Source organism: Harpia harpyja, chromosome 2 (assembly GCF_026419915.1).
Source record: "Harpia harpyja isolate bHarHar1 chromosome 2, bHarHar1 primary haplotype, whole genome shotgun sequence".
In the NCBI taxonomy this organism is placed as follows: domain Eukaryota; kingdom Metazoa; phylum Chordata; class Aves; order Accipitriformes; family Accipitridae; genus Harpia; species Harpia harpyja.
The window spans coordinates 58,413,021-58,430,031 of NC_068941.1; the positions used below are offsets into that span (position 1 = coordinate 58,413,021).

Below are 17,011 nucleotides of genomic sequence, written 5' to 3' on the forward strand. Positions count from 1 at the left end.
TGTTGAGATTTGTCAAGCTTCTATTGAAACTTTTCTGTTTCAACAAAGTACATTTTATTTTCCTGTCTTTCCATAGGAATTTCTCCAAATCTTTACAGTCTGCTCTGATTGGTGGCTGCTGCTTGTCTAAAGATCTGATATGTATCAGATTTCTCAGATACTGCAGATGTTGCAGTACCAGATTTTCTTTTGGAAAGCAACACATGTCAAAGTCAAAATTCAAAGGGCTCCTTTCCCAGTCTGGTCTCCTAGATAGCATTTGGAGACATCTGCTGAGAGATGAAACAATGACACATGCTATGTGCCCAGCAGGCATTTTTAATTAGACCTAAAATTTTGATTCCGAATCATTCTTTTGTTCTGTGATACTTTTGGAGAGCTATGGCATTACCTTTCTGTTTCTGTAACAAGGGGAAAGATGGTTGCATGCATCAGATCGGGCAAGCTGCACAGACCACCCAGTGAAGGTGGTCTGAATTTGCCATACCATTTGTCGCAGCCCATACGGATGTCACAGCAAAGCTCAAACTGGCAGCACGTTTAAAAAATTATGTGTCTCTGACTGGCTATGCATATTTTGGATGCATACATCCTTCCAGACTCAAGGGGCCAGAATCACATAGATGAACCAGAGATAAATATAAGAATTTGCACATTTGTAAACACTCAGAAGGGAAGTTGATGCATTTTGATCAAGCCTGAAGAGAGTGAGGCTTGCATAACTGTTTACTTCCTAGGAGCCGGATGTTGCCAGAACTAAAAATGAGATCATCATTCCCATCCATCCTAGTACCTGATACATTCTGTCTGCTCTTTGCCTTAAAGAGGAAAAATGATCTTTAATGTTATCTTTGCAGACCGAAGTATGGACAGAACCACTAAAGGACAGAAAACAGATATGTTTGGCAAGCTTAGATCCTTCAGCTTGAACTGCTGAGGAGTGGTAAGGTTATAAGAAATTAGCCTCTGCCTTCTGCCCTCAGCTGGTTTAAGAACAATGTGTTTAAGAACGATGAGCAGCACTTCACAAGTAAGTAGATCCATCCTTGAGAGGAAGATTGGAGAGGCACAGCTTTGCTTATATTAACAAGACATTTCTAAAAATATTTCTGAAGAGAAAAGTGGGAGAAGTCAGTGGCTGCAGCCCAGAGGCAGGCTAGGCCTGGGTAACAGGAAAGACGCTGTCCTGGGAGCAGGGGTGGTGGGGCCAATCTTGGCTGGTGGAAGCGCTGGGAGGGCAGGGCTCAGCCAGGCTCCAAGCCGGCTGGGCGGGCGGGCGGACAGGTAGGGATCTGGCCCCGATAAATATTTGCCTCTGGAATTCCACAAAGACTCTTCCCTGGGCGTGCGTGCTGCCCTGCACGTGTGCACAGCCACCTCTTTCCTGAGGGTGTACTGTCACCTTTCTCCCCGAACACTGGCTGCTGCATTTCCCTCTTGTCAGCAACAGACCCCTCTCCTTCAGATTCCCATCATACTATTTTTAGTCCAGCACACATCTTTGCTGACCCATCCAGTTTACCTTTTGAGCATAAGAATTTCTTTAAGTTTTTTTCATCTCAGCCATCGAACAGAAAATACTGAATAAAGTAAAATAATTCTGGAAGATAGCTGGAGTATTGACTGCACTATGACTGTGATCACCATGAGTATTATTCAAATACAAAACCTGTGCCTGCTCACGGTCTTCCTTAAGTTTCCAGACGCAGTGAAGCCAAGAGATAGAGCTGCATCATAAAATTTACCAAGATGCTGGTTGGGGGGTTAGGACATAGCTTATTTTTGCATGCATTTTGCTGTAGTACCTGTATACAGCTAATTGAATCGTAGATGTAACATATGGAAGGGTGCGTAGGCCATTTCCCAGCTAAAGGAAGATATTAGTTTTCAGGAGATTTTCCAGTACATTTTCAAATAGAGCAGCAAAACATTTTGCCATTTTCTTTGAAAACATTTTCTTTGCCAGTCCATAAATCTCACCATTAAAACTTTTTTCCTTTAATGTCATTCCCAGCGCTCCAGTTTAACTGTTTGGTTTAACACCTTTCCTCATAAAATAATCTAATACATTCATGTTGACCAACATCAGAGATTCACCAGCTGAGGTCTGTACATGTGTACTTGGCACCAGTGGCATCCTCTCACAGTTCAGACTGTGAGCATGAGTTTACCAGAAAAATGGAGAAATCTTTTCCATACAAATAATCCGGAGGTAACTGCAGGCATGTGGTTCGGCTAGATAAGATGTCTGCTTGCAAACAGCTATACCTGCAAAGGGAGAGGGAATATGTCTGAGCTGAAAGGGAAAGTATCTCTACATAAGCAGGTAGCATTTGGGCAGTAACATTTCTCCAAACACAGAGCCGTGCCTGGGAACACGGGAGGAGCTTGCCTGACATGCGGTGTGTGGGTCTCAACATGAGTATCAGATAATGGCACAGCAGCCGTGGCAGCTCGGCAGCTTTGCCCTGAACACACGGGTGTTTCCCAGCACAGAACTAAGACGGCTGCCACCATGGCCCTGCTGCCACCAGCTGCCAGTATCCCAGCACACTGGGTTTTGTCATGCCTTTTCAGCATCTTTTGGGTATTGAGAGGTCCAGACCAAAACTGAGTGCATTGTTCCACAAGGGGTGTTATTTAAATATCGGAAGAATAGAGACTGATGCACAGCTGTGCTCTAATGCCTCCTTTAAACATGATTTAAAAATCATTTTATACTTTCATGTTGCATGGCAAACTCTTATCTCATTTTATGACCATAGTGAATGTCATGCATCTCAAATTTCCTTATTTGATTGTATATATTGGCTTTTAACTGTCTTCCCCATCAGATATCTCAGTCTACGCTTTTCCTATCCATATTTCTAGCCTACCTATACCTCATTATTTTCCTGTCCATGGTCCATTAAGAATTTTCTGACGTTTAATTAAATTCTTTACACAGTCTTACTTAGATTATCCATTTATGTGTTGCAACATCAGACAAGCAGACTCCCTTAGCCATCTTCTTCTGCTTTGTAACAGTTTATCTTTACTCCTTCTTTGCCCTTTGTTGGGTCATTCTGACATTTTCCAGCCCATTTCATTGAACAGGTTGCACTGACTCTTTTAAATATTTTGAGCTCTAACAAGCCTACATGTGTAACAGAACTCACAATAACTCTCAAAGAATTAAACTCTGATTAGCTCTTTTTATTTTTAAATTTTAAAAAGTTGGTTTAGCTGCTAAAATGAATAATGGTGGGTGTGTTTTTATCAACATTTTAGCCTGGGCAAGGCATATGTTTTTGAAAAGGATCTCCCAACAACGCCCTTTAGTTCATATCCAAGCAGTCTTGGAGCATGTGAACTGGATGGCTTTCAGATGAAACTAGGCCAGAAGATGCACCCTGGTAGTGCGCCAGTGACCTCCAGCCCCTGGTGAGGATTCATTCAGTTCATGAGACCCAGGTAGACCTATTTCAAAGTAAACTCACCTTGAGATGTGTCAGAACCTTGGTACCATTTACTTTGCTGTATAAATCCACTTTTTCTGGGCCACGTTGTTGGTAACATAGACATAGCCACTGGTAAGTAAAAATCTGCTAAGACTGCCTTCTCCTTTGTTGCCTTCTGTTCTCCTCTGACAGTGGTACTCAGCTGAAATACAGAGGTATACACATTCAGCTCCAGATTTAGACACTGCTTACTGCATCCTCATCTAAAAATGAACTAGTGCTCTTCTGAGCTGATCACTAATAGAAACAAGGGCAGATGTCACCTGAACAGGGTGTACATGTCTCAAAGTAGGTAGATAGATAGATTACACTCTGGTCATCATGTCAGCATTTGCCTATGTAAGCATTGCCACTTGCTCTACAAGGAAGTTTTGCCAGAATAGTAATAATAATAATAAAAAAAAAAAAGAAAGCACTTCAAGAGTGTGTAATTATATTGAATTTCTCTAGAGAGTTGGCTGCTTCTTTCTCCATCCGGCCTCAAAAAGTAGGAGGAATGTAACGAGGAAAGCAACTGCAAACTATAGAGATCCCTTGCTGCTGCTTGTTTGTTCAAAGATGTACACAGGACATTAGTGTTTGCAGATGCTCTATAAAGATAAAAGACAAAGGCTTAGATGGGAAGAAATTATGATCTGCATTAAAGAGATGGTGAGCCAATTCTTCCCTCTGTTACACTACTGCAAATCCAGTAAATTTATTTTAATTGTTGGAATGAGATCATGATTTGTCTTAAAGGAAATGAGGACTAGTGAAAATGAAGAGAACCGAGAAGGCACTAGGAAAAAAGTTACAACAAATAAGAAAGTGCAAAATAAGTTATCTAGTATAGAATGAAAAGAAAAACTGTTTTGTTCTTGGGAAGGAATTCAGAAGGAGTGCAAATCCACAGGCTGAAACGTGCAATTCTGTAATTTGATATGTGTGCCAACTTTGAGAGAAGTTAATCAATCAATTTTAATGATAACATAATACCTCTCAAGAACATAATGGTATCTGACTTTAACAGCTGTAGTTGCTGAAAAAATTAAGGACTCCACCTTGAATTAACATGAAGACAACTTTATTCAACAGTTCTTGCTGTCCCTGATAACAAAGGGGATTAAGTTTTTAGGCTGGGATCTCTCACCTCCTTACACATTACCATACATAATATTAGGAAGAGAAAGAGAGTCTCAGCTACCCTTTATTGCTCCCTCCCTCCCTCAGGGAAGCCACAGGACACAGTAATCAATTAAAAAGGTCAAAATAAGCAAGGTCAAATGGCTTCATTTACTGTGACTATTAATCTCAGTTACATTGCATAAACTTTTTACTTATGGGAGCTTATCTTTCCACTCAGCAAAGATGTGGAGGCCTAGTTCCCTCTCCTATTTTTGAATTTCCCCTTTTCCTCTCATTTTGTATTTCCATCCCTTCATTACTGCACTGGCATGAAGTACTACATACAGGGAACTCAGAATCAGGCCCTATTCTGTGCCACAGATAGGGTGATATGCAAGAAATATATGGTAACGAAATAAAATATGCGAACTGCAGATACTTAAAATGACTTTATCTCTTTTCTATTTCTTACCTTTTTCATGTCAAAACATGAAAGATTACCTGAAATATCAGTTAAGCAGGGAAATATTATCCTAATAAATGAGCATGCAAGTATGTGCCTGGTAAGTTATTTGATTAAACAGGAAGCTAGAATCCTATAGATATCCACAAATAAAGCCCCAAATCTAAATGACTGTATCGTTAGCTCATTTGTAAACTGTTCCAGATGTAAGATTTTGGCAGCTTTCCAGTAGGCTGGCTGCAGTCTGAGCTTTCTGCATCCGCAGTGAGAACTGCAATGCCTGACTCTTCAAGGAAAAGCTCCACAAGGCTGATGACAAATTATATAAAGTAACAACCTGCCTGCCTGGCGAAGAGAAATTCAGACAGATCCCTGGGCAAAGAATGCCCTTTTTCCTGGGGCCACGCTACAGCATTTGACTCTGGATGTGTGATCGATCTGCATTATGCATCACCCAGTGAAAGCCCCTCTGAGAAGATCATTTAGTGATCATATCAGGGACTCCACTGCCAGAGCCTTGGATGTTATCTGGAAAAACACGAGAGACAGACGACTGGCAGGTGAGAACAACATTACATAAGCATATTTTAAGATTCATAAGGGACCATAATCAATAATGATAATTAGTGGTATCATTTGCATAATGTCGCCTCTAAGTATTTCTCCAGCCTTTTGTTTCTGTGTCATGTTACTTCAGTGCTATGCCTATGGTGGGACTGTATGTGCTCCTCTAAGTAGATGAGATAAACATCAGTTAAAATAAAAGGAGAAGTGAATTTTGGTCTGATGTTATGGTGCAAACTCGTCAGACTGAAGTGTGCTGAAGCATTTTATTTTGCTGTTAGGTCAGACCCTGTGCTTTACTGCTGTGATGTGCTTCAGTGACTTGCGTTACGGAGCGTTTTGCAGCCAAGGAGTGTGTCAGTTGGAATATCTGGGCTGTGCACTGAGCGATTACTGGTATTTCCTCTGGCAAGGATTTCAGTGCTGTGAGCTCCAAGTGAGTGTCAGGTATGCCAGAGCTAGGCTTCTGAGATATAAATTACCAGCCAACTATATGGTTACAGTTCACATTTTTATTTTGACTTGCAAATACTTGAAAACTTGAGGCAAACCATAATAGAGGGCTGGAGGAGAAGATAATTTAACTGGCTTTATTTTCTTCTTCTGTTATTGTCTGTTAGATTGAATGCTTCTCATTCTCCCTACCGGGGTTGTTACTTTTATTATTGCAGCATTTAGAGGTTTCAGAAAAGGCAGCAAAAATGCACAATGGGTGTGACATGCCAGAGGGATCACTTTGGTTTGTTTGTATACTTACAGTGGGGATGGCTTATGTGGGGGAGGGGGGTGGGAGGAGAAATGTGAATAATGATAAGATCGAGGATGAGATGACCAAGAGGTAGACCGTATGGCTCACTAATGTAAACTGAACTTTTACATCATTTTCCTGCACTTATGTTTTAGAGAAATAAGAGCATCTAAGTGCGTAACAGATATTTGTGATGGCGTGCCAATTCCAAAACTGATTACATCAGGTAATCAGGCAGTGAGTGACCACGGCCTATAAAGAAAGACAGGGGCAAAAACCTGCTTTAAATTAGAGCAACTCATAAAAACCTTGTTCTGTCCACTGTGTTAGTGGCTGGATAAATTCTGTGCCTGTTCCATAGATGGCAAAGGACAGTGAGTTTCCTGGGCAGAGGACCTCAGCTTTACCACTGGTTTACAGTAAAGCCTCATGGTCGCAGGTGATGGGGACATTACATTTACTTTAGCACTCGGTAGTTAGTCACAAACATGGCAGTGTTGTGAAAGTGCTGGACATTAACCTCTCTTCCATGGCAAACTGAACTGGGCAGATAGTCCATTTCATCTCTCAAAGCTATGTTAGAAAACTGGACTTCTTTGGTAGCTTAAAGACTGCAGGACATGGAGCAGCAGTCACAACGCAGGTCTTGATGTTTGGGACATTGCTGAAACTCCACTGGAAGGAGCACCAAAGGGAAAGAAATTCTGAGTAAAAAGGCATGGACGTTACACAAATCTATAAAAGGGAAGCTGGTGGGGCCAAGTCAGCCTTTGTTTAATCTGCATGTTGCCTGGTCAGCTGGACGCTTGTTTACCCTGGCATTTGTTTCCATTCCACCTGCTAGAGATGTTTATGTGAGTGCTTTGAAGTAAGCTGTTTAATTTATAGTTAAGTTCAGAATGGCATTTGCATCAACAGACTCCCAAGTACCTCTGGCCTGTGTCCACATAAGACAACTACTACCAACTGCCTTCTATAAAATTGTTTTCCTCTCGTCAGTTCACATAGGAAAGCATATAATGACATGTAATTTGTACCTTGTGTATGTGACCTACATATGAAAATATGCAGGCTTTATCAGGATACAAAAAGGCCTTGATAAATGTATATATTTAACCTTGCATATGATTGTCAAATATTTGGGGGATAGACAACTGCTAATTATATTTCTTGAGACTCTGTCGCATTCCTAGAAACGAGGAGTGAACGTGAACCCTTTAGTCTCTTTAGCTGCTCTGATAAGGGTCGGCATGTTTTTATTCCACTTGGCAGGTGGTTATGAGCCGTCACAGTTTTTATCAATACAGGGCTTAGACGTTAGAGGACCCTTAAAAGCAGTGACAGTTCCATTTTCCAGGCTGTGCTGGTGATGTAGGCTTGTCAGTCCGCTAGTATATTTGGGCTGCTGTCAGTCAGAAAGTCAGAAAATCATCAGGCTAAACCCACAATAAGCAGTGCAGTGTGTAACTGGAGTAGACATCAGGGTGTATTCCTGAAAACACTTCATGAATAACAGACATTCAGGAAGAGAAACAAAACAGCAACAGTTGTGTTGCTGCTCTGTTTGTTCTTTGGAATATCAGCAGTTTAAACTGCTGACTACCTAAAAATGGTAAAGAAGGGTCATGACACTGAAATAAGAAAATCCACTTAGATCAGCAATTTGTGTTATCAGGACACACCTTTAAAACAGCACACAATATTTGCAAAAGAAAGAAGAAAATGTGAAATATGCATTCTTCGTGACATATTCAAGAAAAAGTAATCAAAAAAATATTTTGCCTTTAAAAAAACCTGCTAGCCTGCACACAGAAATAGCAAATCATGCAGTACAAGCTGATATAATCATTGAACAGGCAGTACTATCTACCTCCTAGGTAGGGAAAATATTGTGGAAAATGTCTTTTCCATTAGATCATGTAGTCTTAATGACACAAAAGAAACGTAGCATTAGTCTTAGACAAGAAGTATCAAAAGAATTTAATATGCTGTTAAAATTGCATTAAACTAAAAGACTGTAGCTAAAGATGCTTTGATTTTGAGTGGGTGCAACAAAGGGATGCAAATGAATATGGACTGTCCTCTCAGATCACCTCTGTGTGCCATCCTGCCCTGGCCACGACAGAGTACCACAGAACAGCATCCTCACATTGCTTTTGAACCCTAACACCAGGGCCGAGCTACTCCGTGTGCCATCTCATCACGTGGCAGAGCGGCCTGTGGTTCAGCCAGCTGGGGCTAAGCACACTTGTATAAATATAGTATATTATTATACCATGTTATGGTACATTATTACTATTGTATAAATATGGTATATATTTATAAAATACCTGTCCTGAGGAGCAGTGAATTGCAGCTTGGCATAGTCACGTGATGGTCAGACTACTTTTGATGGCAGCACAGCTCATGGTTTTCCACTCGGTGTCTTTTCTCCTCTTTCTTAGTTTATGCAGACAAAGAAAATCTAGACACATGTTTATAGTCATGGTGATCTTAAAATGTGGAAAATGAATCACTAAATAAATCACTAAACACAATGGAAGCATTTTCAATTGCTGAGACATCAAAAATGCCCAGTAGAGATGGGATACATTTTAGGGCAATGGAATGAACAGCAAAGAATAAGGGGACAGAATGAGACCCAAGTTGCCAGATTCCCTAAATTGGCAATGTGAAATTTGTAACTTTTCCTGTTACTACATTCACGAGAAATAGAAACATTTCCTTGGGAATTCCCGGTTTATTCCCCTTACTGATGTCAGGCCACAACCTCAGCGGGGAAGGGAAGCATATTCTGGCTTCTTCAGTGGACAGACCTCTCAATAGAGACCAGGATTTTATGCACAAGAAGGGTAGCAGCGCAGAGTGAGCTTCCCCAGAGCGTGCAAGCATCATTCTCAGCTCTGAAATGTACATATCCTCAAAATATTGTAGACAGATTTCTCCTAGTGCCTCCACTGCTGGCTGAATTATCTGCATGATAGACTGTAGATGACACAACGTAGCATTTGTCTGCATTGTACTAAGACCCATTATGTGCGCCATACGACATGACTAAAAGATACTGGCTTTTTAGTTTTCACCAGCATTTTTAGAAAACATGGTCAGACACTGAGTACAACTGACTACTCATATGCCTCTCTTTTAAAATATTTTTTTTTTATGATGAAAAAGCTGAATTGTCTACTGAAATATCTGGCATTATAGACCAAAAAAAGAATGTGTAGGTAGTCTGGGTTTGGTGAATTACTGCTGGTTTTGCCGCAGTGGCTTAGTCATTGAAAGTCTGGGGGAAAACATTACTTATTTGGTATTTTAAAAATAAACCTTCAACTTTTCTATTTGAAATTATATTATTTATTTACCTACTTACCATTTATCATTTTTAATTATGTCATATTTTTCTTAATTAAAGTTCACTAAAACTTCACTATATTTCATTTACCCCAGAATTAAATTAATTTTGTACCTTTTGGCCTGCTAAAAATAAAGTGGGCTTTTGCCACCCTTGTTTTTCTTGGTTTTGTTTTCTGTTAACTGTCAAAGAAATGAAAAATGACTCATTTGCAAAGATCTGTTACAGACCACTTCTCATTATGCCTACTTTGCTAGTGTTTGAATTGTCTAGAAAGATTATATATGTCCTTGTAAGTTACTGCTAAAGATGTAGCCACAGAAAGAACTCTGGAACTGCAGAAAAAATAATTCCATCAAACAATTCTTTTCCATTGAGATTCCTTTCAGAAGACTATCAGTCAGCTTTTATCTACTTTTCTTGTTTTTAATAAAGGCTGGGTCAATTTTGATTCTACTTATGAAGAGTTTCTTTGCAGACCCCTTTAAGCAGACCTTTTATTTTTTAATCTATGATTATTAGCTAGAATTATATCATTATTTAAGTTTTTCTTACTACTGGCCATATTGATCTTTGCATGACTTGTCTAGGATCACTGGGAGCATCTGCGACACACTATCTACTTTTGCGCATGGCTAATCTATTCTCCATTATCAGCATCCCTATATTTCCATTGGGTTTATAATTACTGCTTTCTCTTATACTTTCTCCTTAACTCTGATGCCTTAAAACATGCCTTTTTTTGAACTGCAAAATCTGTGAGTATAGGACTTACTTGTTCTTAACAATCCCCAGCTATTGCTTATACTTCCAGGCATATATATAGCTATCTATAGGAAGAAAAGGAAGTAAAGAAAGGAATTTTCATCCTTGGGAAATTTTTAAAGCCCCAGGTTAAAGTAAAGTGGTTTGCATTACATTTTACCTGTCCCTAAAATTTATACTCGTGCAGATGAGATATTACTGCTTTAAGTATTTGCTTTGTGCTGAGCTTGGAGAAAGATTTACAGTGTGTGTAGGTGAAATAAGGTTTTAGAAAATGGATATGTTGTAGAACCTGAGATCACCTGATATATAGCTTCAGATATATCACTCTTTGGCTATATCAGCATTTTTAGGAAATTACTGACCCCCGATCTGGAGACAACCTCCTATAGGTTTGGTGCTTTACTCAGGCTATTATAAAAATATTAAAAATAGCCACTTGCCATGAGGTAGAGAATGATCAGGTATTGATTTGATACATACTTGTAAATAGACTGTAATTTATGGAAAAGAAACAGGAAAACAGTAAACAACAATTGCCTGGCAACAAAAGAAGCTATTTGTATAATAAAGCAGGTATAGCACAGCCAGTGCAGACAATAATTTATTTTGGTTGAATAGTTAAATATCTTTATTATGTTAAAGTTTTCTCCATTTGAGAGTGCTCAAGAGCTTTTTGTTATCCATGTAATTACTAAACAAGCCTGTGGTGTAAGCAATTTTTGGAGAAAATATCAGTTTCATTCATGTGATTTATAATTTTTTGCATCTTTCAGACATCAAATGCAATGAGAAATAATACATTTCATACACATCATATGCTTGTCTATTTTTTGAAAATATTGCCACCCTAAATTTTGAATGAGATATATAGAGTATTATATGCCTGTCTTAGCACTGGTGTTTTTATTATGGAATGACTGGAATTCATTTAAGGCAAAATCCTTCAATCAAAATCCTCATTTGAAATGGCATTTGGAATTAAATGCATCGTTAGGTTCTTATTCCATGTTCTTTTTTTAATTTCTCACTTTCCATATGACAATGTAGAAAAGTGCCAGAAAGATTGGAGCTGCCTGTAGCATGATTCTGGTGTTGTTTATTTTCAGCTGCTGGAATGTCTTGTTTCCAACACCCTCGTGCTTCTGATTTGAAGTCTGATACCAATAGAGGTTGGAGCACTCACAGGGAAAAGAAAGTGCGCATACCCTGTCACCCTGAGCATTTGTAAAGGATATTCTCATACGGTAGAGCTAAATTACACTGTTGGGGGACTGGACAGTTAGGAAGTTTTATTTATGACTTTCACATTTTCCTTCATTAGTGAAATTTAAAACATTTATTTCATGGAGCTCCACCATCATTTCTGTAATCAGGCTACAACAATGGCACAATTTTGTCCAAGTTTACAATAAGAAGTACACAGTACACTCAGCATATTATAAAAGTGGTTGCTACAAAATCCTCATGCATTCAAGTTACAACAGCTGGAGGGGATTATGGAAATACACCCTTTTTTTCAGCATTCTGTTTTTCCACAGTCATCGTAGCCAATTCTAGGACTGCAGCAATCAGCCAGCAACCCCATGTCCTGTCCTGTGCCTGGGATTTTGGGGATGTGCATAAGAGAGATTCAGTCCCAGGACACTTCAGAAATTAGGAATTTTTAGAAATAACTTTGCTGCTTTCTTGGGGACTCCAAAATAATTCTTTAGAAGCATGGGCCAAGGAGGGAGGGAGCACACCCAGAGCAGTCTGCAAAACATGTCTGAGAAGAACTGAGCAGTTGTGTCACTCCACAAATGGAGAGGGAGGACCCAAACATGAAAAACATCACCATTCCAACAGGCAGTTTGGACATGAGAGGAAGGAAAAGAACAATACACCTGGCAACCACCTGTTAGGAAACCAGCCTCATCATTTATACTTTTCAGCATGCAAGGCTTGTATGTGGTACACGTTGTCAGACAGGGATTAAAAATGAGTGAGAAAGATGAAAATTATGGTCTGCTCTCTCCGGGCCCAGCTTCATAATTCATCATTGTGGATATTGTTAAACTCCAGTCTTAAACGCTGGATACCACAAGATAAGCAGCATTGTGTCTCTGCTAGAAGTCTCCCCTTCTGACAGACAACCAGGAGGCCTCATCTTCTCCTTCTCTTTGAACATTTGTATGTACTTCCCAAAAGCGGGGGGTCCCGATTCCCAGACCTGGCTCCCCAGACTGCATATTCTTTCAGCACCAAGCAGACATTTCGCACATCTGAAAGACCATTATATATTTGAAACATTCCTAAAAACTGCTGAAGGTGCTGAACTGCTTTGCGTCTGATTGTTTGGAAGGAGCCTTGCTCACAAAATATTTCAACTGCTACAGTTCTGCTAACATCTGGACATCTTCCTTACGTCAGAGGTGGATGATGAGATCCAGATGCTATGACTTACTGATGTTTTCATTAACTTCTTAGCAGTTTTGTCTTTGTTTTGTTTACCAACTGCAACTTCTTAACTCCAACTCACATGAGTCTTACTGGGGAGAGAGGGGAGAAGAGCTGGAAAAGAGGGGGGCAGCCAGAGAAATGAAATTAGTGTTTGGCCTAGATCCAAAACAACTGATTTCTCTTATTACAATGTGCTGTTCCAGGATATGCAGCCTGTGGGAAGGTCAGCCCCAGATGATAGGAAACATTTCGACGAGCTGCTATTTTCAGTAAAAATGAGCTATATGATTTGCTAATTATGTTATAATTTAAGAGTAAACATGCTAAGTTACAAAGACAACAGGAAATAAGGATGTAAGATAATATTAATGGCAGCCTCCTGAACTTTGCATTTACAATCATGCCTAAACCTAATTGCCATATAGAGAATATTTATTACTCTTAGGGAACGCCACTATTGCAGCAGACACAGAAGGGAGCCCAGTTATATTGTAGGCTACACGTTAGGAACTAGCTGAATACTTTTTTTAAGGAAGATGTTGGCAATAAACAGAGTATGAAAAAAAAATACAGATCCAAGCAGCTGTATAGTATCTCTGTGGCAATAAATGTTTTATATGTTCGCTAATTTTATGTGATAGAATTCTGCTTACAAGAATTTCAACCATTTCCAAAGGCTAGTTCCTTCAGCTTTTTCCCACTGAAAGTAGAATTAGTGCTGGCAGAACAGCTTCCCTTGCAATGCACATCCCATTAAGAGGCTGAAATGGGTTTTCAAAAACTGACTAAACTTGCATTTTACATTTTATGTAGCTATGCAGTTAAATTTGGGGATGGGGGTGAAAGAGAGAGAAATATCAGAGCACATTGATTGATTGATACTATTATTCACTTAATGTTGCAGCATCCTTAGCACTGTGTAAGAAACTGAGATCAAAAAAGTCCTGTTTTGAAGAGATTATAACCTGTAAAACAATCACTGTCAGTGCTCAGTGGGAGGAGATAAATTCAGAAGCCATATGAATATATTTATTAAATACCCCAAAAAATGCAGCAGTCGGTCAGACGAGCACAGGCAGAGAATTTATCAGTCCACTGAGCTTCCTCCTGTAGCGCCATGTTTACCAGCTTGCAGGGGCACAAGGGGGGCTGGGGCTCTGTGGAGGAATAGGGGAGAGAAAAAATGGGCCAAATTCTCCCAGCTCGGGAAGTACCTCACTGCACTAGACATTGCTCGTTGGTATCAGTATTTCCAGACTGTGAGAAGGTCAATTAGCAGTATAGTTTATTTTTGGAGTTATGGATGTGTTTGTTTGAGGGTGCTCAATGTGCACATATCCGTGTTAATCTTATACAGAGGCAGCTAATAAAAATAATAGGAGAGGAATGTTTAGGCAGATTCTACTTCCAAGGGGTAAGTCAAACATACAAAAAAGAATGAACAAAATAAGAAATGGATAGCAGTGAGCCAGTCAGTTACTTGGACAGCAGAAAAAAGTATAAGTGTAGTATAAGTGGGTAGTATGATCTGAGAAGGAATTTTCAATGTAATATATTGAAAAGTTGTGACCAGATGTGCATAGAGGTTGCAAGGTATGATTGTGTGACTTCATCCTACTTCTTCACTCCTCATCTCTCATATGATTTGACTTTAGTTGCATCTTTAATTTCTCATGTTCTCTTATGTGATAATAGAATAGAGCCCATCCATGACTGTAGCTTTTGGATTACACTTTAATATACATTAGAGTCGTTTGCGTTTTGCAGTTTCTGGCAAATAGGGGTAAGAGTTTTGCACATTTCTCTGAGGGAACTTGCCCAATAGCCAATTGCTGAAAAGGCATAGGGAGAAAGGAAAATCTGCATTCTGCTTTTCTCTTGTGCTTTTGCTTTTTCAGGTCTCTGTTGTGTACCAGTACAACTTCATTTGGCAGAGACATAAGACAGAACCAACACAAGACTGTTCAGCTTTAGATTAATTGTCTCTTTCTCTCTGTTGATGCTCCAAAAGGCTTTTAGCCTCTATCAGTATTCTGCGAAGCTCACGTTCAAATTTTGCAGCATCCTTTCAGAGTTTCTGCCATGTTACTCTCGCCACTTGGTGATGAAGCTCTGTTTTGGCAGCCGTCCTACAGTAGCAAAGTATCTGCCACCCGACCTGAAGTAACAACTGGCCTGCCCGGGTGAGCCACAGACAAGAAGGGTTTGGCACGTGCCTTTGCCTGTCGCTGCCAGTCACGGCAGAAAATCTCAAGGCATTAAACTGAGGAAAATGGAAATTTGTGTTGTCTGGTGTATACTTTATATAACATTAAATGTACGAGATGTTCTTGTTTGCTTTTACTTGATTTATTAATCTGATATTCTTCAAGGCAGCTGAATTGTTGAAATAGATAAAAGAAAGTTTCACTTTGAAAGGCTAGGCAGTAAGCGGTTTTCTTCCAGCCGTGATTTTTGTATAACATGTCTTCTTATCTGCACTTGTGCTTTGCAATGTCATTTGCACATCTTTGCAGTCAGTATTCAGAGTTGAGGGGACAGAGACACAGCTGTGAAGTGTTCCCAGAAGGTTGGTGCAAAAGACGCCCGGCCTCAATATTTTGTTTTCTCTCCATATCTGTCACTTGTCAAACATCTATCTTTATTTTGCCCTCAGACAGGTACATAGCTTCCTGGTGTGTTGTGTTTGCCTTGATATATTAGCTCTCACCGTGCCTACTTCTGTTCATCCTGAACACTTTACTTTAAAGGTGGCATATTAAAGCTTCAAGCGTGGGAGATTCATCTGCCATGATGTTTCTGCTGATCAGTAGTTCAGCAAATATTTCTGGGGTTTGTTGAACCCTACACAGAAATGAACTCCAGGGAGCACTGCCGTACACAACCATGTACCAAAGTAATGAGAAAGCAGAAAGTTTTTCAATGCAAATGAAAACAACTTTCCTGAGCAGCCTGGTAAAGAGAGGTTTGCTTTACTCTCAATTAGACTGTTAAGTAGTAATCAGTAATTTGGGGGAGAAAAAAAAAAAAATTTTTTTTGAGTGATCTTGCTGGAAGAAAGAGTGTTCAGATTAAAACAAAAGTTTGGTAGGTTTCAAAAGGCAAAGAAACCTTGGATAGAAATTTTGAGGACAGTTGCATGTCAAGTAGAACACTGATTTTGTCTCCCACTGCTTTTAACTGATGATGAAGTGACAGAGATTCATGTAGTGGATCTGAAGAAGAAAAACTCTAATCTTGCTCCTAACATGAGAAGGTGGTGCCTAAAAATCTCTCATTGTGCAGAACCAGGAGAAACTGGATTGTGATCAGACATTTATGTTGATGAATTTGGTTGGTTTTCTGCTGTAAGTATTTGCTGAATGGACATATTCACAATTCCATCTCTTTAATACAAAAGTGCTGACCATATTCTTCTGCACACCACATATTTTAGAAACGTAAGAACCTAATGAGACTTACACTGTTGATAAAATCCTGACATTCAATCTTATAGCCAGAATTAGAGGTTTTTTCACAGTTGTATCAATGAAGAAAAGGAAGATAATGTTTCCATGTGATTTTTTCAGTCTAGTATATATTAGTACATACAGTGCAGACATACATAGATATATGTATGACTCGCTACATTGATTGGCCTTTTGGATTTCTGTAATAGGGTGAAGTGAATGAGATAAGAAGCATTCTCAAGCAAAAATAACCCTGTAGTCAGAATTTTTAAGGTTCTCTACTAATGATTCTTCCTTACCTCTAGACCTAATTTGGGGGTCAGTCCAGAGTCCCTTGAGAGCTCTTTGTTGGTGGATTGTGAGTTCATCTTTTTGCTTCTCAGATCATATGGAATAGCCACGGTTCCTTTTCTAAGGCCAAAAAGACTATTATGATCAACAGCTCTAACCTTCTACATTATGAAGGCCATAAAATCTCATACAGTAACTTGCACATTATTTCAGAAAGCTATGTATTTTATCTTAATTTAAAGAGTTCAGACAGCTATTTTCTGAATTTTCATGCTCTAGTAATAGCTTCTATAATTTCATTTTGAATCTTTTGTTCATTGGAAGATAAAA

The 17,011-nt window shown here is 39.4% G+C and overlaps 1 protein-coding gene across 2 annotated transcripts in view; it reads left to right on the top strand.

Annotated features, from left to right (window-relative positions):
* DLC1 (DLC1 Rho GTPase activating protein) overlaps positions 1-17,011 on the top strand; it is a 217,882-nt gene that overhangs the window by 110,981 nt on the left and 89,890 nt on the right. Inside the window, exon 1 of one of the 2 annotated variants that reach the window (XM_052779981.1) lies at positions 5,349-5,627. The exons of the other annotated variant lie outside the window; for it this stretch is intronic. Coding sequence (XP_052635941.1) covers positions 5,513-5,627 — 115 coding nt within the window. The 5' untranslated portion in view covers positions 5,349-5,512. Of the gene's footprint in view, positions 1-5,348; positions 5,628-17,011 lie in introns of those variants that run through there. 2 annotated transcript variants of the gene reach the window in all.